Below are 24,065 nucleotides of genomic sequence, written 5' to 3' on the forward strand. Positions count from 1 at the left end.
TTCCCAAATTGTATTTTAGTTTTTTTGGAAACAGTGATCGATTAAAAAAAAATGCCTTCTCTGTGAAGCCTTCCTCCACATCTGCAGGTGGTGTTAATGCTGCATGCCCATGGTACTCTGTATAAGCTAACATATGATTATATATTCCTTATTATTTGTCATTGTAATTATTTGTTAGTATATCTTTTTGCTTCAGATAATCTATCTAAATCATATTTGTATATTTTCACAAAATCCCATACATTAAAATATATTTCATCCTTTTTCTCTGTTATAGTCTGTGTCTCTATGTTCTAGCCTCCTCTTTTCCATGTGCCCACTGTAAGACCAATAGATTATGTGGTTTTCTAAGGTCAACCAGAATTAAATATTGGGTTGACCAAAAGAAAGGTTTGTTCGTTTTTTTCCATAAGATGGCTCTAGTAGCGCTTAGTTGTCTTTAACTTCATTCAAAACAATTTTGTTAGATTGTATGTGATAGCTGTCATATCAGTGTGCATTTAAAAAAAGACTTACAAAATTGGTGAATTTTTGCGTAGCCATTTTAATATTGAAGATGGAAGAAAAAGCAACATTTTGGCATATTATGCTTTATTATTTCAAGAAAGGTAAAAATGCAGCTGAAATGCATAAAAAGACTTGTGCAGTATATGGAGAAGGTGCTGTGACTGATCGAACATGTCAAAAGTAGTTTGCGAAGTTTTGTGCTGGAGATTTCTCACTGGACGATGCTGCACTGTCGGGTAGACCAGTTGAAGTTGGTAGCGATCAAATCGAGACATTATTGAGAACAATCAACCTTATACCACACAGGAGATAGCTGACATACTCAAAATATCCAAATCAAGCGTTGAAAATCATTTGCACTGGCTTGGTTATGTTCATCGCTTTGATGTTTGGGTTCCACATAAGTTAAGTGAAAAACAACCTTCTTGACTGTATTTCTGCGTGTGCTTCTCTACTGAAATGTAATGGAAATGTTCCGTATTTAAAACATTGTGATGGGCAATGAAAAGTGGATACTGTACAATAATGTGGAATGGAAGAGATCATGGGACAAGCAAAATAAACCACTATCAACCACAGCAAAGGCGGTCTTCATCCAAAGAAGGTAATGTTGTGTATATGGTGGGATTGGAAGGGAATCCTCTATTATGAGCTCCTTCCGGAAAACCAAACGATTAACTCCAGCAAGTACTGCTCCCAGTTAGACCAACTGAAAGCAGCACTCAACAAAAAGCATCCAGAATTAGTCAACAGAAAACGCATAATATTCCATCAGGATAACGCAAGACTGTATGTTTCTTTGATGACCAGGCAAAAACTGTTAAGCTTGGCTGGGGGGTTCTGATTCATCCACTGTATTCACCAGACATTGCACCTTTGGATTTCCATTTATTTTGGTCTTTACAGAATTCTCTTAATGGAAAAAATTTCAATCCCCTGGAAGACTGTAAAGGGCACCTGGAACAGTTCTTCACTCAAAAAGATAAAAAGTTGGGAAGATGGAATTATGAAGTTACCTAAAAATGGCAGAAGGTAGTGGAACAAAAGAGTGAATATATTGTTCAGTAAAGTTCTTGGTGAAAATGAAGAATGTGTCTTTTATTTTTTTTTATGAACCAAAGGCACTTTTTGGCCAACCCAATACTTAAAATGTCAGAAACTATTTGCCCATTATAAGTTTTTCTAAAGTTTGTGTGCTTGGTAACAATATTCATGATCTAAATTTAACAAAACCAAAAAATTAATAGTATGATTAAAAATAATGTTCCCCTGTGCTTCTAACTTAGTGTTAAAAGGAAAAATACTAAATGTTTCAGTTAAATTATAAGTGATTACTTTTCTTGAGTGTTCATATTAAGAACTATTTTTGAGAAAATAATAAATACTTTTAAAATGCCTTATCTTGACAAATTAATATAGTAAAATTGTTAAGAGTGTGGTCTTTGGAATCAGATTATGGTCTGGTCCAGAAGCCAGATCTAGCTATCCTGCCTTAGATAAGTTACTTAACCTTCCCACACCTCAGTCTCCTCTTCTGTAAGTTGGGTATTTTTTTTTGGTACATACTTAAGGAGAAGCAAAAGAAGTAATATGTGTAAAGTACTTAGAACAGTGTCTGGCAAATAGGAAGTACTCAAAATGTTAGTTATTATATCCATGAAATTACCTTTTAATTTGTGTGTGTGTATGTGTGTGTGATTAGCCCTATCTAAATGAAATTTTTCATAAATGCAATAGCTCTTTTGCAAAGGGAAAAGTTTTAACATAATGAATTTCAGTTTATATGGTAAATTATCAAGCAAAACTTTACAAAATTTATCATTTCCAAATTTATTCTTAGAAATGCTTCTTCCTGGAGTAAAACAGAGACCCTTTCTTTTGATGATTTAGGATTAAGGGCTTTTGGATAGAACAGTTGCAGTAGATGTAGTAAACCACAGTGGCTAAGAGTTTGATTCTGGAGAGAGACTGGATGAATTGGAATCCTGGCTGTGCTGTTCTTCAGCTCTGTGAAATTACTTAGCTTTTCTGACCTCTGTTTTCTTGTCTATCAAGTGAAGATAATATCTACTCTATAGAATTATATAAAGACTAAAAATATTTTAAAGCACTTAGAGCACTACCTAGTGTTTAGTAAACATTACACATTATTATATATTAGTATTCTTTTGTAATTAAAAAGGCAATGCACTTATGTAATATTGCTGTAATATTTTATTGGTAAATATTATCTAGTCTTATGTTAAGATGACATAAATTGGGAAGTTTTGCTAGAGTCTGGGTTTTCTGAGTTTTGGTCTCTTGGACCTTGATAAGTACAAGGAATTATGTCTTTTGTTTAGCCTGTGTATACTTTTTCTAAGTGTCCAATACAGAACCACATAAATATTTCTGTTTGTAAGAGAAATATAGAATGCAAGTAGATAAAAATATACTAATACTTCCACTAATGAAGAAGAAAAACAAAATATTTTTCCTTATTCTTCATTTTCATCTTACCTTTACCACTGGTACATGTTATGGAATTATAGAAGTGTATGTTGAACTAATGAAGAAATTTGAATTTCCTCCCTCTTTTTTTTTTTTTCATTCCCTTTTTTTTTTTTTAACATCTTTATTGGAGTATAATTGCTTTACAATGGTATGTTAGTTTCAGCTTCACAACAAAATGAATCAGTTATATATATACATATATTCCCATATCTCTTCCCGCTTGCGTCTCCCTCCCTCCCACCCTCCCTATCCCACCCCTCCAGGCGGTCACAAAGCACCGAGCTGATCTCCCTGTGCTATGCGGCTGCTTCCCACTAGCTAACTACCTTACTTTTGGTAGTGTATATATGTCCATGCCTCTTTATCGCTTTGCCTCCCTCTTTTTAAAAGAGATATGTTAGTGTTGTGATCATTGGTCCTGAAGGGCATATTTCGAAACTTCTCCTAACTAAACTGTCTACTTTTCTGGCTTAAAACTATTGACCCTGATATTTCATCCATTTTCTAGTTGAGGGGGAATGGAGATGGGCCAGCTTCTTGTCTCTATTGTACTATAAGCTGTTCATTGGTAAGATCTATATCTGTTTTAAATTTATATCCTGTATAGCACTTTAGTACAATGCCTAACATGCTGGAGAAACCATACATTTTTATTGAATGAGTAAGATAATGATAAAGTCTTAACATGGGAGTTTTTCAAACACAAAATTTGCATATAATAGATACACCTTTTTGATATAGGAGGTTCTTTTCAGAGAAAGGAATTTGAAAAGTAGGCCCTTCCAGTGCATGAAAGTAACTGGACACTAATACCAAAGAAAGGCTGTGTGAAGGAATTTCCTTCTATTTGGTTACTCTGCTGGAGTATTGACACTTTTTGCACAATTTATATATTTCCTCACATGTAACACAAAAAGATAGATTAGAGGCAGCGGTTGCATATTCTTGGTTTATAGTATATATTGTCTCTGGGTAGAAATATCTGGATAATTTGTTTTCTTACCATAGTTTGACATGTTATTTAATATAATTAAAATGAATAATTTGCCTAATTATAAGCTGTGGAAGAATGTCAACATGGGAAATGTAATGAAAGTAGTAATTTTGTAAATGATTTTTACATCTACCTTTTAATGCCCCCTGTCTGAGTACACATTGTTAAAGGCAGAATCTAATCTTTGCTTGAACTTGTGCCTGTTTAAATAGAACTCTGATAAGATGTAACCAGTAATGTTATAAAAACTTAAAATTTTTATGCCAAAGAAAATAAGAAACTAAGCAAAATTAAAACCTAATTTAAGAATTCCTAGTTTCAAAGAACTAATATACAAAATTTCTTAGCTGCATAGAATTTTAGGACATTTGGGAGCTTTGTTTAAATTCCAAGCAAAGCAAAGTCCCTTATCCTCCCCCAGGTTGTGCAATCTTATGGAGATTTGAGTTCCAAATAAAACACAAGGCATTTGGAGTCTGTTGAATATAGTATCACTAGTAATTTCTTCCTTTTAAACTGTGGTCATTTGTTTTTGAATTAATATATTCTGTAGAAAGATTCTAAAAGTAACTGAGAAAAGCATATTTATAAATAGAAATATTTATAGTAACTAAAGAATAATGCCAGAGTAATATCAATACGTTAGCTCCCTTTTCCTCTCTTTGTCCAGAACAGCACTGTCCAATGGAAATATAGTGTGAACTATATGTGTAAAAAACTGAAAAGAAACAAGTGAAATTAATTTTAATAGTATGTTTTGTTTAACCCAAATCTAGTATGTATTTTATGGTCTCACTAGACCATATGGTCTCACTAGACCATATTATTGGACAGCAGAGGTCCAGAAGATGAGTGACTTTCGAAGGAATCATTTTGTTTATCTTAGCTTTTTTCTCATGTTCACTATTAATAAATGTTAATTTGTTATGTTGAAAGTATTTATCGTGGAAACTCAGATATTTGAAAAACCTATAAAAAATAAAAATCCTGACTCTTCCCTATTAACATTTTGGGGTCTATCATACCAGTTCCCTTGGATGACTGCCTAAATGTAATTTTTTTTTTTAACACAAATGGGAGTGTGTTATATATAGCTTGTGTTATATATATAAATTGATTCAAGACCATAACATTTTAAAATTTATTTTCATATGAGTGCCTATACCATATCCTTTTAAATGGCTGCACAATCTTTTATTATATGGATGTACCTTAATTTAATCATCTGCCTGTCAATGATCATTTCAGTTGCTTGCAATTTTCTGATTACAAACAATATGCATAGAAAAGGTGTTTATATTTGTGTATAAATATTTTCATATGATAAGTTCATAGATGTTAACTTTCAAAGTAGTTTTCTCTTGTCAGATTATCCTTTAAAAGAATTGTGCCAATTTATATCCCTACCAAGAGTATATGAGAGTTCCTCTTTTCCCATGAATTTTTACCAATGCTTTAAATTGACAAAGACAAAAAATATTGATAAACCTAGTAGGCACATATATCTAGTTTATTTTGCTGTCTGTCTTGCTCTCTTTGTGAATTACCTGAGAATTATATGAGTCTCCCTCCCCCCATCAAACTCCCCACCCCTTTTTTGTTTGTCTCTTTCTGAATAATTTTAGGAATCATTCACATGTGATGGATACTAACTCTTTGTCATGTGTGTAGCAAACAGTGTTCTTCCAATTTGTCCTTTGTCTTCCACTTGTGTTTATGGTATCCCCTGCTCTGTAGAGGCTTTAAAATTTGTCTTTTATGATTTTTTGTGGCTCATGCTCAGAAATGCCTTTGTCACCTATAAAATATGGTCTCTTTAAAGGTTTTCTAGTACTTTTATGGTTTTATTTTTATTATTTAAAACTTTGATTTAATCTGGAATTTATTTTGAGGAAGTGGTGAAATATGAATTCAGCCTTAAAAAAGGTTAGTCAGCTATCTCAGCAACTCAACACTTTTCATTGATCTACCTTCTCTCTGCTGATTTAAAATTCCTCTGAAGGAGTATTATAAATGCACGGTAAAGACTTACTGGGTTTATGTGGAAATTTATTAGTAGAGTTAGCAGTCAAATGAAAAAGAGTCTAGGCTAAATGCATGCCTTTCACCTTCATAGACAAGTTGAATTTAAAATTGTATCGCTTATATTAGAAATCAAGCATAGCTTAATGTTCAGTTAATTCGCATTTCATATGAAAATTCAAACTCCAGAAGAGTTAAGTAACTAAAATATTATGTGAGTTCTGTACTATTCATTCATTCATTCAATCAATCATTTATTCATATGAGGAACTATTCTAGGCACTGGAAATATAGCAGTTAACTAGATTCGTAAGGTCCTTGGCCTCATGGAATTTGGGCTTTATTTAAGGAGATACATAAACAAGAAATAATGTACAAACAAGATAATTTAGGATTATCTTAAGCAGATTATTTAAGAGTTGTGAATGGGATAACAAAGTGATGTTATGTGGGGAGGTAAAGTGAGGCTTTCTAAGACTCGAAAGATGGGAAGGGGCCAGTTATGTCCATATCCACAAAGCTAAAACAGCAGTAATCCAAATGCAGAAATTGAGGGGTGGGGGAAGGCATGATGTGTTTTGCTTTTCTGTGTGTTTTGCATGTCTATCGTACTTGAAAATTTCTCACTGAAATTTATGGGCAGATTCTTTAGTTTCAAGTCCTCTTGTGGCCCCAGTGACATTCTATGTTCATAGCATTTATCATACTGCAAGTATGCCTGTCTTATTCTCCCTCCAGACTGTGAGTTCTATGAAGTCAAGAACTTTGTCTTTTATCTCTATATTCTCAGTATCTAGTATACTGCATACTCAATAAATGTCACAATGAGGCATTATAAACATAATAAAGGCCGATCTGTTATCATGTGCTTTGGATCCTGTTCTCTCCCACCATTTCAGGAATCATTACATTCTTGTTCTAGTGTATGCAAACTCTGTCTCAACTAAATTCTTTTCATTAGGATTTAATCGAACTTAAACCTTTCCAATCTTAAAAAGCTTCCCAAATCCCTATGTTCTGTCTCCAACTATTGCATTATCTTTCTCCCATTCTCAGCTACACTCTTCAGAATTTCACTTATTTCATTTTCTTACCTCCTACTTACTCTTTAAACCTACTTTTGTCTGTTTTCAGCCTGAGATTTCCAGTGACTTTGAAGTTGCTAAATTCAGTTGACATTTTTCATTTCTTACCTTATTTGGTCTGTGAATAGCATTTGACACTTAACTCATAATTCTGCTTGTAATTTCTTCCTTGGGCTTCCTTGCCACTGTACTTCCATGGTTTTCCTTCTGTTTCTTTGTGGGTGCCTTATCAGTCTTCGTAGGCTCATTCTCTTCTGGATGACCACATAATCTTCAAGTTCCTTAAGACTCCTTTGTTGGAATAATACACAATGAGAGTAATTAAGTGATATTTTAGTTCTCTCATAGTTGATGTCCTTGAGAATGGTTCTCAGCACAGGAAAAATGATATATAAGTGCAAGATAGAAAAGAATGAATAAAAACCTTGTATTCTTGAATTTGAATTTGGATTATCACTATGAACTCAGGATATATTTCATGTTAAAAGCATTTTCCCCTAACTCTTTCAACTTTAAAAGGCCTAGAAACAATGAATAACCCACAATGAGTGGCCTGGAAAAACATTACCCATTCAAAAACCCCAACTTCTTGGAGAAATGGCTGATTCCAGGTTTGGGAAGAAAGTGTACAAGAAGAGCCTGGAAGGTCTTCTCGTAACAGATAGTAAGAAGCCGTCAAAGACTATTTTGACTGAATCAAAAGGAATCATGAGCCAGTTTGAATCGACCTTTTCACCTGTCAAAGATGGTACAGTTTGAACACCAATAAAGATAATAACTGCAAAATATTGAAACCCGTTAATATGTTTGGTCCGTGAGTTTATAAGTGATGCTGTAAAAGAAAGACACAATTGATCCCTTTTAGAGGAATGTAATGTACCAACTGATTATTTTGAAAACTGGCAGCTAATGGAAAAGAATCAAGCATTTATTCTTGCCTCTCATATAATGGCTCACTGGCAAAGCAAATAGTAGATAAGGAAAAGTGCTCTTCATAGAGATATTCCAGCTGTTAAATAAAAAAGCAATGATAGAATATCACCTTTTGGCAATCCTTAATGAGTTAATGGATTTAGGCATTGGTCATCATTGTCTACTAATTGCACAAAAAATGAAACAACAACCAAACATTTTCCTCCTGATAGAAGGACACAGTACCATTTATGAAGTGATCTTGCCACCAAAATTTGACCAAGGTTCTAGATTCAACTCTCAATTCATAGAAAACACAGAGGAACATGTTAAATGTCACTACAGTGTGCAGTTAGTAAAATCCAGCCTCTGGAAAAATCTACACAAAAATATCAATAATTCTTCAACAAATGTATTGCAAAGGGAGTAGATGAAAAGACTTCTCCATGATCAACTAAGTACCTGTCTGTTCCTCCCATAGCTTCTGCATACTTCTCTCACAACACAGCATTGTTTTGAAATGGTCTTGTTTATAGGTATTTCCGTGCCATTAGATGTGTGATATATTTTACCTCTTTTTATCTTGTTTTTAACTTTTGACATTTTAATAATAATGTGCCTTGGTGTGGGTCTCTTTGAGTTCATCTAATTTGGAACTCTCTGAATTTCCTGGATCTGGATGTCTGTTTCCTTCCTTAGATTAGAGAAGTTTTCAGCCATTATTTCTTCACAGTTTTCTGTAAGTAGGTTAATGCCACTATACATCCTGCCCTGCAACCTTTTTTTCATCCAACATGCTGGGTATCTCTTTCTGCATTAATAAATACTGCTGCATATTGTCATTTTTTGGGACTCTGAAATGTATTCTTCTTTTAATATATCTTAATTAATTAGTCCAGTACTGATGAACATGTTTCTTTATAATTATTTCCTAATATAAAAAATGTCATGCATTTCTTTGAACACACCCATTTGTACGTATGTGCAGTTCTCTCCTTAGACTAGAGGTGGGTTTGTTGGGTCAAAGCGTATGTTCATTTAAAATTCCTATATTGCTCTACCACCTTCTAGAAAATTTAGACCTATTTTCATTGTCCTAGCAGTTGATGAGGAGGGTTTTATTATGCTTGAAGTCTTGTTCATCAGCTCTGAGCAAACACTAGTTTTTAGGTAAAGTAACTCTCAATTTTTTTTTTTTAAGCCCTCTGTTTTGGTGCCTTTCCTTGAATTATTTCTCATCTCTGTGTTGGCAGCAGGGACTATTAAAGCTGTGTAAGATGCAACTGGACATGAATTCGAATAATTGTAGAGTAGTATGTGATTTTCTCATAGTAACTACCTAATACTGTTATACGTACCGTATTATCACATGTGTTTTTGAATAATAATGTAGAATATTATACCTCTTAAAACCTTGATCACATTTATACAAAAAGCCTGATTTCTAAATGTCATCCTATTTATATCTGCTTGGAGAAACTAAGATAATATTAGAACTGTCTTTTAACTTCTTAATAATGTTTCTGTTCATACTTGTTTATTTCCCAGTAGCCTCTTCTAGAGGAAAGAACATGCATTTTTAAGTCTGACTGAACTGTATTCTCATTTCGGCTTTGCCGAAATGATTGTATGATTGTATGTGAAAATCTCTTAACTTTTCTGGGCCTCAGTTCATCTGCAAAAATTGATTGTATGTGAAAATCTCTTAACTTTTCTGGGCCTCAGTTCATCTGCAAAAGGGGGATATATTTGATTGCTGTCTGTTTGAATGACTGCTCTAAGGATCAAATCAAACATTGTATGTGAAAATAGCATAGTGTCTAGCAAATGCTAATGATTCAATATTTGTTCATCTGTTTCTTTTGTGGTGTGTAGTAGTGATACATAGTGTTTTTAGATATGTATTCACTATCATGTATACTATTGCCTTCACAGAAACCTTCTCTACATATACCCTCAGAGTCTCAATTTTGCCAACCGTCAAGGTTCTGCCAGAAATATAACAGTTAAAGTCCAGTTTATGTATGGGGAGGATCCTAGCAATGCCATGCCGGTAAGAAATGTTCTTTACATTTGCTATTCTTCATATAAGGTTCAAATAGACCTTTTTGGGGGCAGGGAAGGTAATCACTTGGTTGGCAGCTCTGAACTGGAAATGAATGTGATCTTGCAAACAAAATTTCAGACTTCATTACTTCCTGTACAGGTAGTAATGAGTTTATTTGAAGTCTTATTTATTGAGGACTTGGTATATGCTAGGCACTCCCAGAGATACAAAGATGAATAAGACATAATCTAGAGGATATTCAGAATACATAAAATTTTAAAATAATGAACTTCAGAAGAGGGCCAGATCGGAATCACCTAGGGTACTCTTAACAGAGCAGATACCTCTTCTCTATGCTTCCATCTGTGATCCTGATTCCCGGCCTTTAGAATGAAAGGCCAGGTAAGGGAGGTGGAAAGTGGTGGGTAGTATTATGGGGTTGTGGTATAGTTTGAAAATGCCCCCCAGGTGATTCTAATTTGCATGGTTCTTACCATCTTTGTTGAGAAACTCTGGCAGTAGTTCTTAACTTTGGCTGCATTTTACACTCACTTGGGGAGCTTTTAAAAATACCAATGCCCAGACAATCCCATTCCAATTACATTATAATCTCTGGGGTGGGATACCAGGCAGATATCAGTATTTTTAAATCTCCCCAAGGGATTACATTTTGCAGCCAATATTGATAACCAAGGTATGTGCTAATTATTAGAAGATTGGTAGTATAGGGTTTCAAAGGTATAGGTGTTCAGAGGAAGGAGAGAATGCCTCAAAGGTGGTTAAAATGTTCATAGCAGTGGATCTGTCTAGACTGTGGGGAAAGGAGAGCAATTCAAGTTGGAGAATGTCCTTCAACAGAGGTAGAGTGGTGAGTTGCCAGTGAGCCAGAGCAATGCAAGATAAGTCAGGAATAGTAGATTGAGGCTAGATTGGGGAGGTTCTTGACTGCCCACATTGTCATTTAGGATTTGTGGGACACTAGTAAATTCAGGTTCCATGAAAGTAGATTTTCAATTTACGGAGTAGGAGCACATCTATCACTGTAGATGTTCAACCTCTGAAAGAACCCTAGTGGAATGAAAATGCACTAAGAACAGGTGCACTGTTTACAGAGTTTTATTTTAGCCTTCTATGGCAGTCATTTGAATCAAGTTCTTTTGATTTTCTACAATACTTACTAAGAAAACTATATATTTTCCTTTCCACTGTAGCCTCAGTTTCATCAACATTTATAGATCTTGATAGCAGCAAGCACAAATTATTCATCTTTGTATGCTTCTATGGCAGCTGTTCCAGATCCTTGCATGTAATACATGCTGAATAAATATTTGTTCAATAAATGTAGAATTTATTTTTGAGGTTTGGAATGAGCATTTCATGCTTTTTACTAGCTCTTCATTTTTGCCGAAGGAATGAATGCACTAATCATAGTCAATGAAAAGATGCTGGATTGTGAAAATAGATGGCTCTGTTATCCTATATGTGAATGGCCATGTGAATTTGAGCTTATGACAAATGTAGTATATGTAAAATAATTTGTTTTTATTTTTTGCCTAACAAACTCTTCCTTGTCTTAGCATACATATAGCCTCCTCTACAGAGCCCCAGCTGCGTCCAGCCATATCGGCAGTTATACCACTCCTTCATTTGGTGCTACCTTAGTGTCTTCTCACTTTTTTTATGGGCTGTTTCATTTTATGGTTATATGCTTGTTTCTTTATCTCAACCACTAGACTGTGAGCTCCTTGAGGGCAAGGACCATGTCTTACTCATATCTGTATCTTGCCTATCATAGTGCTTGGCATAATTGATGCTCAGTCTATGTTGATGAATGATTAAAAATACATGTTAAATGGTCAAAGGAACACTTTTCACTTTATATCATTGCATGTTATCAAAATAAGTTACTTTTTGAAAAACAATAGCTTCTCAGAGGGAAAAAAAGGTACTGCATTCCTTTCTCTTGTGTATTATTAGTGATATGAAAATATAATGCTTTTATGTTTATGTGAGTGGCTGGTTTGAAATAATGTATAAACACAGACACATTATATTTGCTTATTTTTTTAAAAATGAAGACGGTCCAAATGAATCTTAAGATAATTTTTTGATCATACAATGTTGATATGATAAAATCATAAACTTCATAATTTTGGCACTGGAACAGCATTTTTATAAAAACATAGTAAGGTAGTCTTAGAAATTGATGAAATTAGACATATACAGGAGAGTCATAATTATTACACTTTTGCATACCCTTAAAATAAAAGGACCTGCTTGAAATGTTGCAAAAAGAAACACAGATATCTGTTATGTTCTTTTTATTTAAGGATGGTGCAACTTAACCCCTTTGTATAAGGAGTAAACTTTGAGTTGTTTTACCAGTTGTGTGATAGAAGTGTGATGACCTGTCCACATACCTATTCATGCATGTGTAGAGATGACTGGCCAGACTTAGAAGTTTAATCTATGACTAGATAACATTGTAAGCCTGTCACATAGTAATCATAGCTATGACCTTGACACCATTAAGCCGTTTATGTAATCTGCTGCCCTAATTAACCATAGTATTGCTTGGTAGAATTCGAGAGGCAGATATACAAGACTGAATTATTTTACCTCTAAACCTTCTCCAAAGTATTGTAGTAGCAGTGTATTTTTTTTTAATGTGGTGGATTTGAAAAAAAACCAAACACATAAGTAAGAATATAAGAATGGAGCTCCTCTTCCATTGTAGAGTAGCTTGCAGGGAGTACTGGAAGTTAAAGGGTACATAGCTTGACCTAAATTAGGGTACTTTAATATCATTTATAAATAATTTATATTTGACGTTCAGAATGACTGTTGTTTTAGTGGAGAATCTACCAATTTATATAGTAGATATATGCCACCATTCTAGGATCATATTTCTTATGTAAATTCCAAATGATGTGCTACATCTAGATTTTAAAATGAATTCTTTACCTTTAAGAAAAAGGAAAGAAATGTACCTTATTGCCCAATAGATATAAATATAATGGATAGAAACTTTTTGAATGTTTGAATGTCAGATGGGTCTATAGTTGAAAAGAAATTTACAGTTAAGCAATTGAACGTATAGGCACATTGTTCTTCATTGGGCTTATTTTGCCCATTGTTCTCAGTTATTAAATCAGACAAATTCTTACATAGATTTGAAACATCCAGCATTTATTACAACAAAGTTTCAACATGCTGTTATTTGTTACAGGTAATCTTTGGTAAATCTAGCTGTTCAGAATTTTCAAAGGAAGCCTATACAGCCGTAGTATATCATAACAGGTACTGAATTCAAATATTTCTTTCAAAGTTTCTCACTTCTCAGTGGCATTGTTAGCACTCACGTTAGTGTGTTTACCAAATGCTTTGCTGCACTGGATGTGCAAATTCAAGACAGCTGACATCAAAGTTATAATTTTCAACCTGTAGATGCACATTCTCTCCGTAGACATCTCAAATATAAGACTTTATGCACAAAACATCTTTTCTGTCAAATTCTCTGATCCTTTCATTTTTATTATATTGTTATTGATTATCATTATGGCCTCTGGTCCTTTGGTCTTTCCCTGTTATTTTCACCTGACACTTTGTAGTTTTACTTAACTCTTTACTAAGCTTGCACTCATTAGTCAGTTAAATTGGTGCAACATCCAATAAATCTTCGACTCAGTGACTTTCCCTTTTACTTCTTTGGGAATTGATTGTTAACTCTGGATAAGCTTTAACTTCTGCTTTCTTTCCCCTCCTCCTCTTCCTCCTGCCCTCCCTCCCCATCCCCCTCCTTCACCTCCCTCTCCCCCTTCTTTTGTTTTGATTATCGAATGCTATTGGAGAAAAAACACAAAATTGTGCCAATGAGGGCTGCCACAAATTGATGTTATTTTATCATATGATGGGGCTACAGTAATTTATTTTATCACATTTTATCTTCTTTTGGCCCCTCTGTTCTTTGGTAAATTTTTTTGTCGTCACTTTTTTACCTTCTCTCCCATTTGGCAGTAGCTATTGTAAGCTTTTCTTCCCCATTCTCTAGCTCCTACTTCTTTTCTGTTTGCTTTAACTCTAGTGTTCCTACTTTATGAAGTTGATTGAGACCATCTAACTTGAGATCTATCAACTTCTGTGCTCTTCACCTCAAATTGTCTCCATGCAGATCTGCCTTTCCTCTGTTTCAAAGGTGGTAATGGTGCACACCTTCCTCAGTGTGGATCTTTTCATCTCTGCTCTCAAAACGATCTTATCCAGGCTCTTCAGAATGTGACTCCATCAGTTATTCCTTTTCTTGCATCATCAGTCCTCTGTTTCTTTGGCTCCATCTCTTATTGCCACAAAATTTGTTTTCTATACTTAAAAAAAAGTCTTTCTTCAGTGCTGTTGTGTAGCATGGTTTTTCCTTACCCTCCTTAAAACTTTTCTTTCTCATGTTTATTTTATGACCCTCTCTTGGTTTCCTTTTATCCCTTTGAACACTTTTTTTTAATAGTAATTATTCTAATTTTTCTTTTTCTTTAAAACATAGGTCTTCCACACAAAATACGAAAGTTTTGCCTGTATCCTTCTTTTTCTATAATATTCTCTCCCTAAATAATCTTATATGTATTTCCAGAGTTACATTCAATGAAAATACTACTACTTTTACATTTTTTATGTGGATTGTTCGCACTGTTTATTTTCTCTCATAACCTTCTTTCTGAGATACAAATGTGTATTTTCAGTGGCCTTTTAGGCGTATTCATTCGAGTGCCTGCTGCCTTCTCAATTTCCATGTATTTGTCGTCGACTCTCTTCCTAAGCCAATCGCTGTCTGACTCTTTATTTTTATTAATCGTACTACGATTTTTCCAGTTGCTCTGATTCAAAATGTAAGACATTCTTGCCTTCCTTCTTATTTTGTCTAATATACAATCATCTTTTACATCTTGATGATTGTATTTCTGCCTCATTACCAAGGATATCTTGTGCTGTCCTGTTTCTGGGCCTTTCTTGGATCTTTTTTCTGTTGTAATACTGGTTCCCTCTAATTGAACTCCTACTCATACTTTAAGGCCCATATCATATATCTCTTCCTAAATGACAGTTCCCTGATCTAAAACTTGAAGTAATCAATTCAGCTCTGTTCTTGAAGCACTTAACCTTATATGCTGTACACTAGGGGTCGGCAAACTTTTCTAAAAAGGGCCAAATAGTATATCTTTTAGGCCTTGTGTGCCATCTGGTCTCTTGCAACTACTCAACCTTGCTGTTGTAGTGCAAAAGTAGCCATGTACAGTAAATTGCAAATAAATGGGCATGGCTGTCTTCCAATAAAATTTTATTTATGGACCCTGAAATTTGAATTTCATTTAATATCTCAAGTGAAATATTCTTTTGAATTTTTTTAAGCACTTAAAAATATAAAAATCATTTTTAGTTTGTAGGCTTTACAAATGAAGTAGTGGACTGGATTTGGCCTGTGGCCATAGTTTGCCAACCCCTGCTTTATAGCATAGCTATTGATATATGTGTGTCTTACTTATATTTTTACTGAATTATATATTTTTGAGGGTTATTTTTCTTATGTTCATCTTTAAAACCACCACAAAAGTAACACAGTTCTTAGCCTAATGGTGGGTAATTAAAAATACTTGTTGATGAATTACTCGTAGATGTTTAATTGTCCATAAGAGCCTTTACATAATATGATTTCAGGAAAGAAATGAACTAAAGCACTAGAAGCCAGAAAAGATATTTATAAAGAAGGTTGTATTTTCTAAAAGTATCTCAGTTTGTGGCTAGGTCTTTATTTTGTTGCTCTTAGCGTTAGTAGAATTAAAATGATACAGTCTAACATTACTAGTAAATTCAACTTTCTCGTAATTCAGTGGTGATTAGTGAGATCAGTAATAAGATCTATAGCATCTTTTATTCACCAAAGTCATCAAATTCTCAGATGGCTAGCATTAGCTACCTTTCTTACGGGTATTAAAAGCCTTATGCCACTTAATTTTTCTGTGATCAGATCTACACCTGTTAGCATTTTTGAGGCTTATTTGAGATGGAAGAATATTTGACATATTTAGCATCAGAGAAAAATCCCTAACTGGTGGGATGGGCTTCACTTTAAAGGTAGTTGGAACTATATGGTTTGGCTGTATTTTCATTGAATACAACAGAGAGATACTAACTGAATATGGAAGATGGGGATGCTAAGGTTCTATCCCTTTTAGGTCTATATCATAAATAGCAGCCATGCTATCTTATAAAAATGCTCTTAGGGCCCACTCTCAATGAATATTGAGATGCAAGTGCCATTGGTTTGATCAAATATGATATTTGTTGTATTCCTTAGTAGCTGGGAGCCCTTCTAAACGGTGGGGCACATTGCAATTTGTGGGGATTCCCTGATTTTTTCTTTTCTTTTTTCTCTTTTCCTTGTCCTTTTTTTTTTTTTTTTTTTGTAAAGCTGTCAGTCAATACACAACTGTCCATGTTTAGGTAACATTTATTTCTTTAGCAATGGAATGATAGATATAAGACATTGCATAGAGAGCCCATCTTGATACCAAGTTGTCTGAAGATTCCTTTTTTCTTTCTTTCTTTCTTATTTTTTTTTAACAAAAGGATACTACAATTTAGTCTTACTATGAAGCTGTACTCCTATAACAGAAAAATGTTTTTCTATGGTATGGTTATAAGATACACCCTTATAAAAGCTCATTATTTTTTTTCTATGTAATATGTATCCAAATTGGTTTATAAATATAGAAAGCCTTGCCCTAGTCTCTTCTCTTATACAGTTTCCAATCTAATGAAGATTTCAGCATCAAGGTGGTGATTATTAATGAATTTTCAAATAGTAGGATTACTCAACCCATTAATAAAAATGGGATGAGAAATTTCAGAAACAGTGGCAGCTCCCTCATCTGGAAGTAGGGGTTAGTTACTTAAGAGCTTGGAAATAAAAATATTTTGGACTAGAAGAAAAATTAAGCATGAACCCTGAAATTAATTTTAAAATTACTCAAACATACAAATGCAATAACTGTTTATTTTGAACACATTACTGACTATTGATGTTTTGTTTTGTTTTTGTATGAAGGTCTCCTGATTTTCATGAAGAAATCAAGGTTAAACTCCCTGCTACTTTAACTGACCATCATCACTTGCTTTTTACTTTTTATCATGTTAGTTGTCAACAAAAACAAAATACTCCTCTTGAAACTCCTGTTGGATACACGGTAAGTATATTTTGTTAAATATTTAGCCCTTTGATCTTAAATATAATTAACAATATTTAAGATAATTGGTGATCATTATTATTTGAGTATTCCTTATCTGATTCCCCATGTTCATTAGGAAGGGTCATCATAACAAGAAAATTCTCAATATAGTTAACCAGTGTCATTAATTAACTAACTAACATGTGTAAACACTTAGGTGTTGGTCCTGATTATTGTATATTTACCCAACAGTACTGTGTAAATGTAACAGTTTTAAGCATTCTTCGGAAGAAAATGGTTTGAACGTAAAATGATTAAAAGAGATGTAAATGTAACAGTTTTAAGCGTTCTTCGGAAGAAAATGGTTTGAACGTAAAATGATTAAAAGAGACCCTTGGCAATTAAAACCCTTTTTAATTGTCTTAATTAAAGCAATTAAAACGCCTGAGTATTTTTTGAAAATCATTACTATTGAATCACAAAAGTAAACCTAAGATGAATACATCAGAGTGTGCTACCACAATTTCGTCAGAAAGGCATGCCTTCACCTAAAAGAGAAAAACTAACATTTGATACATATCTTTTGTCTTCAGCTTATGACATGAATTTTTGCTAAATGTAAGAAAATAAGTTTATGTCATACTTCTTAGTTTTGTTTCCAACATTCTTATCTAATCAAATCTTTCTTTCCCTATTTACATTGACACTATTACCCCAGTTTAAAATTGATTCACTTTGTGGCCTTTTCTACTTTCTATTACCAACTTTCCCTTGGATAATGAGGACCTGTTATAGATTTAAGTATTGCATAGTTAGCTGGTAATGTTCTGGGGATCCTCCTTAAATATTGTTGGGGAAACTTCTTTAGAGGAATTATGAAAACCTATTATTATTACCTGATAATTAAATCCCCTTGGTGTTTAGTGATGTGAAACGAATTTGGCTCATACCAAGTTCTTAAAACAGATTTTCCAAGTAATTACTTTTATAACAAACATATTTAAATTAATATTGTTTCCTTTTTATTTAAAAGTGGATACCGATGCTTCAGAATGGACGATTAAAGACTGGGCAGTTTTGCCTACCGGTCTCACTGGAAAAACCGCCACAGGCTTATTCTGTACTGTCTCCTGAGGTCAGTTTCTCTCACATTGAAATTCTCCAGTTTGAATGAAATGGGCTTTTCATTACAAAGATAGTTGTCTCAAACTTGCTGTTTCTTCTCTCTCTAAGTATGTATATAGTGAAGTAATAATATTATTTTCCAAGGGACATTAGCAGCTTTGATGATGACATATGTGACTTGAAAGAAACAAAAACATTGGGAAAATCTCAATCAAGAATCAGTAGCCACTGTTCAAAAACCAAAGTGCCTTTTGAGAGAACGGTTACATGATGATTACCAATGTCTCTTAATGCTTTGTCTACAATTGTTTGTAACCATTAATCTGAAATGTGTCTTGTGAATGTTCTCCTGGTGGCATTTATTTTTCATTATAGAACTTTAAAAGTTTTCACAAATAAATTTATATTGTTTTTAATTAAAAAAAAAAGGCAATGTAAGGCTACTGCTCTGACCTCCTTTCTCACCATTCTCTGTCACTCTGCCCTGACTATATAGCACAGAGCCTTTGTTGTTCCTCATACATGAAGAGCACATTCCCATCTCAGGCCGTTTGTACTTTCCTTTGCTGGCAATGCTCTATCACAAGACCTGCTGCTTATTTAATTCAGATATCCACTCAAATATCCCCTCTTCAGAGAAGTCATCTATAATTACTTTGTTTTAAGTAGCAGCCTCCACCGCTTTTTATCCCTTTGTTTATCCTCATAATACTTATCACTGGGACTTCCCTGGCAGTCCAGTGGTTCAGACTCTGCACTTCCACTGCAGGGGCTTGGGTTTGATCCCTGGTCAGGAACTAAGATCCCACATGCCGTGGGGCGCAGCCAAAAAAAAAAAAACTTACCACTGACTTTATAGTTCATATATCTTTATCTGTTTATTGTCTACAGAGTATAAGCTCCATGAGGTTAAGGACTTTGTCTTTCTTATGTATTGCTGTATCTACCAGTGCTTAGAATAGTGCTTGGCTCATAGTAGACAGTTAATGAATATTTATTAAATTAATGAATAAAGACCGTAGGAAAGAAATAGGACAGAAACCCCCCAACCCCCAAATCTTTCATTCAGTTTTCCAGGAACATATCTTTTCAGTAAAATAAATTAGTCTTCTGTCAGGGGTAGCATCGTATTTCAAAAGGAAATATATATATATATATATATATATATATATATATTTTTTTTTTTTTTTGTGGTACGCGGGACTCTCACTGTTGTGGCCTCTCCCGTCGCGGAGCACAGGCTCCGGATGCGCAGGCTCAGCGGCCATGGCTCACGGGCCCAGCCGCTCCGCGGCATGTGGGATCTTCCTGGACCGGGGCACGAACCTGTGTCCCCTGCATCGGCAGGCAGACTCTCAATCACTGCGCCACCAGGGAAGCCCCCAAAAGGAAATATTTTAAAAGAAAATATAATTTTATGGAAGTTATAGATTTGTTCTTAATTGATTTGCAGATTCAAGGTCAGCTTTCTAAAGGGGGAGGCTGATGGTTTTCTTCTAGCTACAACGTGTATGTTCATATATAAAGAATATGGTGATAATTTGAATTTGACTATAGATACATAGTATGGCTGATTGATATGTAAGATTAAACTACCTGATTAAGTGCTTAAACTTTTGTATATTTTAATTACTATATTAAAAGAACAGTATATATTCTGAGCATCATTATTTTATATATATATATATATATTTTTTTTTTTTTTTTTTTTTTTTTTTTTTTGCGGTACGCCGGCCTCCCACTGTTGCGGCCTCCCCCATTGCGGAGCACAGGCTCCGGATGCGCAGGCTTAGCCGCTCCGCGGCATGTGGGATCCTCCCGGACCGGGGCACGAACCCGTGTCCCCTGCATCGGCAGGCAGACTCTCAACCACTGCACCACCAGGGAAGCCCCATTATTATATTTAAAGCATAGTATATATTAATTTTAGTGCTTAATTTAAAGCAAGTGAGAGATAAATACTTAAATATTTGACTTTTATAGGTCATTGCTTAATGCAATTTTGTATTCACTTTCCTGGTTGAGGTTGAGCTCTCTTTGATTCAGAAAGTCAGAGAACTTCTGATATGTGTTAACTTCAACAGTTCTTTGGACCTTAGAATATGAAGCTTGCCATATAATCACACTTAGGTACTGAGAAACTAATTTCTGTAACTAGTGAACTATTGCTTTATTATATTTCACTCAGTGGTAATTTTCAGTGATAAATGGATCATTTTCTTCTTAAAACTGGGTAAAACGGAAGGTGAACCTTTGTTGGCTTTGTTTCACCACATTTTCTTGGTTTTCTCGTGTTTCCCCCTTAAGTTTTCATGTTCTTTTCACTCTGAACCTGTAAACACTCTTCCCAGGCAGGATCACTGACTGCAGTTCTGTGAACAGTACTCTCAGAGTGGTGTAGTATGTAACTTACAAGAGGACCAAGATGCTCCTGACTCCTACTGCTAGTTGATGAATCTTAAATCTGCATCTCTGCTCACTCATTTCTTGCCAGTTATTTGTCTGGTAAATTAAAAAGCCTAGTGATGTCTTTGCCAGGATGTTCTGTAGATATCTCAGACATAAAATGTCCCAAACTGGACTCATTCTTGTTGAATACTGTTGGAACTTTATGGTGAGAGGAAAACCTTGGCCCCCCAATATGCCTCAACAGAGTGATTCTAGTGAATTTATCTCAGTTCAGTGTCATCAGCTTTTCAGGATTAGTGTGTATTGGGCTCCAGGAAGCAGATTCATGCTTACAAGATTCATACAAGATTGACATATAGACTAGCATGGCAGGTTATCATCTCTATTTGCATAGGTATGCAAAGATCAGCATATAGGATATTTTTGAACTTAACAGTGGTTACACCTGAGGATAGTTATACTTTTCAATTTTTTGTTATTTTATTTAATAATATAATACACACTCATGAATCCACCACCCAATCCAAGAGCTAGAACACTGACAATAGTTTACATCACTTATGTGCTCCTCCCTTATTCCATATTCTTCTTCCTTCTAACTACAAAAAGCTAGGCTTTAAAAAAAATTGTGGTAAAATATACATAACATAAAATTTACCATTTTAACTATTTTTAAGTGTACAGTTCTGTGGTATTAAGTACATTCACATTGTTTTGAAAACTAGCCTCTTAAAACTACTTTTTTTTATTTCCAGCAAGAGCAAAAGTTTATTAAAAAGTTTATCTTCTTGGGCTTCCCTGGTGGCGCAGTGGTTGAGAGTCCGCCTGCCAATGCAGGGGACACGGGTTCGTGCCCCGGTCCGGGAAGATCCCACATGCCACAGAGCTGCTGGGCCCGTGAGCCATGGCCGCTGAGCCTGCGCGTCCACAGCCTGTGCTCCACAACGGGAGAGGCCACAACAGTGAGAGGCTCGCGTACCGCAAAAAAAAAAAAAAAAAAAAAAAAAGTGTATCTTCTTTAGAAATTTAACCAGAATATTCCATTCTGATTAATGGAGAATTTAGTGTATTACAAACATCAAAATATTAGGGGCAAATCAACACCTACCAAAATGTCTGGAATGGTGAATGGCCAGATGTGGTTGGAGGTTTCATGTACTGAACTTAAAAAAAAAAAAATCTGAGTTGGTTATACACCTGTATTTCCAATCATTTCTGGGAAGGTGGGGGCAGGGGGGTGAGCCAGGAATCAGATTTTGAGAATAAGAAACGTAGAGCTGCAAAGAGAGATGTTAACAAGCAAAGAAGTAAAATATTAGAGAGAAAAAAATGATTTAAAAAAAGTACTACAGAGTTGGGGTAAAATAAAACTGAGTATAAATGGTCTGTATGGTAAGGAAAAGAATTCCTTGGTGATCTCAGCCTATGTGAGTCAGAAATAAAGTGGGTGAGAGGCCATTTATTTTGTTGACTGAGATACCCTCAGACCATTTTTCTGTAAGGTTTTTTTCCCATAGAATCTTTTATTTTTTTAATTTAATTTTATTATTTTTTTATACAGCAGGTTCTTATTGGTTATCTATTTTATACATATTAATGTATATATGTCAATCCCAATCTCCCAATCTCAATCACCCCCCACCCCCACCCCCCCGGTAAAACTACTTTTTTTTTTCAAAAATAAATTTATTTATTTATTTTTGGCTGTGCTGGGTCTTCGTTGCTGTGTGCAGGCTTTCTCTAGTTGCGGAGAGTGGAGGCTGCTCCTTCGTTGCGGTGCGCGCGCTTCTCATTGTGGTGGCTTCTCTTGTTGTGAAGCATGGGCTCTAGTCGCGTGGGCTTCTGTAGTTGTGGCACGCGGGCTCAGTAGTTGTGGCTCACGGGCTCTAGAGCACAGACTTAGCAGTTGTGGCGCACCGGCTTAGTTGCTCCGCGGCATGTGGGATCTTCCAAGACCAGGGCTTGAACCCGTGTCCCCTGCATTGGCAGGCGGATTTTTAACCACTGCACCACCAGGGAAATCTCTAAAACTACTTTTTAATTGAGGTATATATGTGCCTAAAGAATACATTGTTTACTTTGCTTATTTTATGAATTTAATGAAAAGGTTATTATGCTATAAATAATCCTCGGAGACTTGCTTTTTTCATTCAGCATTATATTACTAAGATTTTGTGTTTATTATGAAAATAAAATGTTCCTTCGGAATTTCATTGTACTTAGAATATAATGTAGATCTTTTTTCCTGCGACCTACAGGAAATCTCTGAAAGACCTGGGCTCTTCCACTTCTACAGCGTCATCTTCTACTACCACCACTCCCCTTGTTCCGTACTTACAGCTTCTTCCAAATATTTTCCAGCCTCTCAGTCTTTGAATTTTGTCTTTCTTCTTCCTGATCTCCTCATGGCTGGAGTCTTTTCATTATATTTATTTCATTATATATTTCAAATAGCACTTCCTCAGAGGGGCTTTCCCTCACTCCATGAATTTTCAACCCGTCCTTCCTCCACACTGCTAATACAGTCTATCATTTTTAATCCATTTTTATTTACTAAATACTTATCACTATCTGAAATTCTTATTTTCTTTTTTTCTACAAGAAATGGGTAGTAAGCTCCCTGAGAGCAGATGTTATATTTATCATGAAACCCTAGTACCTAGAAAACTGTGTAGAGACTTCAGTAAATATTTGTTGTATGAATTTAAAGAAGAAAATTACAGGATTATTGGTATTAGCAAAAAGTAAAAAATGGAAATTACCTGGATGTCGACCAAGGGTTTGTTTAATTAAATTTTTGTACAGCCATACAATGATACAGTAGTTAAGAGGAGTGATGTAGATTTAAATATCCCAATGGGACATTTGTAATAAAAATATAAAAACAAACAAATAATGTCGTGACAACCAAACTCAATATGTAGATATATCAGCAACTGGGTGGAAATAGTTTGGAAAATATATACCAAATTTAGCTCTCAAAGGGGTGTGGGATTATGAAAGTTTTGTTATTGTTGATTTTTTTTCTAATCCCATATACCTTTGAAAGGCAGTATAACATAATATCCAAAGTTTCACTCCCAGCTCCCACTGACCTCAGGTGAGTTTCTTATTCTGCTGTGGACTAAATTGTTCTAACCCCCAATGTGATAGAATTTGGAGATGGGGCCTTTGGGAGGTAATTAGGTTAAATGAGGTCATGAGGATGGGCCCTCATGCTGGGATTAGTGCTCTGTAAGAAGAGACACCAGAGA

The 24,065-nt window shown here is 34.8% G+C and overlaps 1 protein-coding gene across 7 annotated transcripts in view; it reads left to right on the plus strand.

Annotated features, from left to right (window-relative positions):
* DOCK7 (dedicator of cytokinesis 7) overlaps positions 1-24,065 on the plus strand; it is a 216,368-nt gene that overhangs the window by 80,053 nt on the left and 112,250 nt on the right. For 4 of the 7 annotated variants that reach the window (XM_060139876.1, XM_060139875.1, XM_060139873.1 and 1 more), the window contains exons 15-18: positions 9,949-10,066; positions 13,290-13,360; positions 17,157-17,295; positions 18,311-18,412. In XM_060139876.1, coding sequence (XP_059995859.1) covers positions 9,949-10,066; positions 13,290-13,360; positions 17,157-17,295; positions 18,311-18,412 — 430 coding nt within the window. Of the gene's footprint in view, positions 1-9,948; positions 10,067-11,964; positions 11,997-13,289; positions 13,361-17,156; positions 17,296-18,310; positions 18,415-18,546; positions 18,695-24,065 lie in introns of those variants that run through there. The other 3 variants (XM_060139877.1, XM_060139878.1, XM_060139879.1) reach the window with 3 other exon arrangements.

The sequence above is a fragment of the Lagenorhynchus albirostris genome, chromosome 2, assembly GCF_949774975.1.
Source record: "Lagenorhynchus albirostris chromosome 2, mLagAlb1.1, whole genome shotgun sequence".
Lineage (NCBI taxonomy): Eukaryota > Metazoa > Chordata > Mammalia > Artiodactyla > Delphinidae > Lagenorhynchus > Lagenorhynchus albirostris.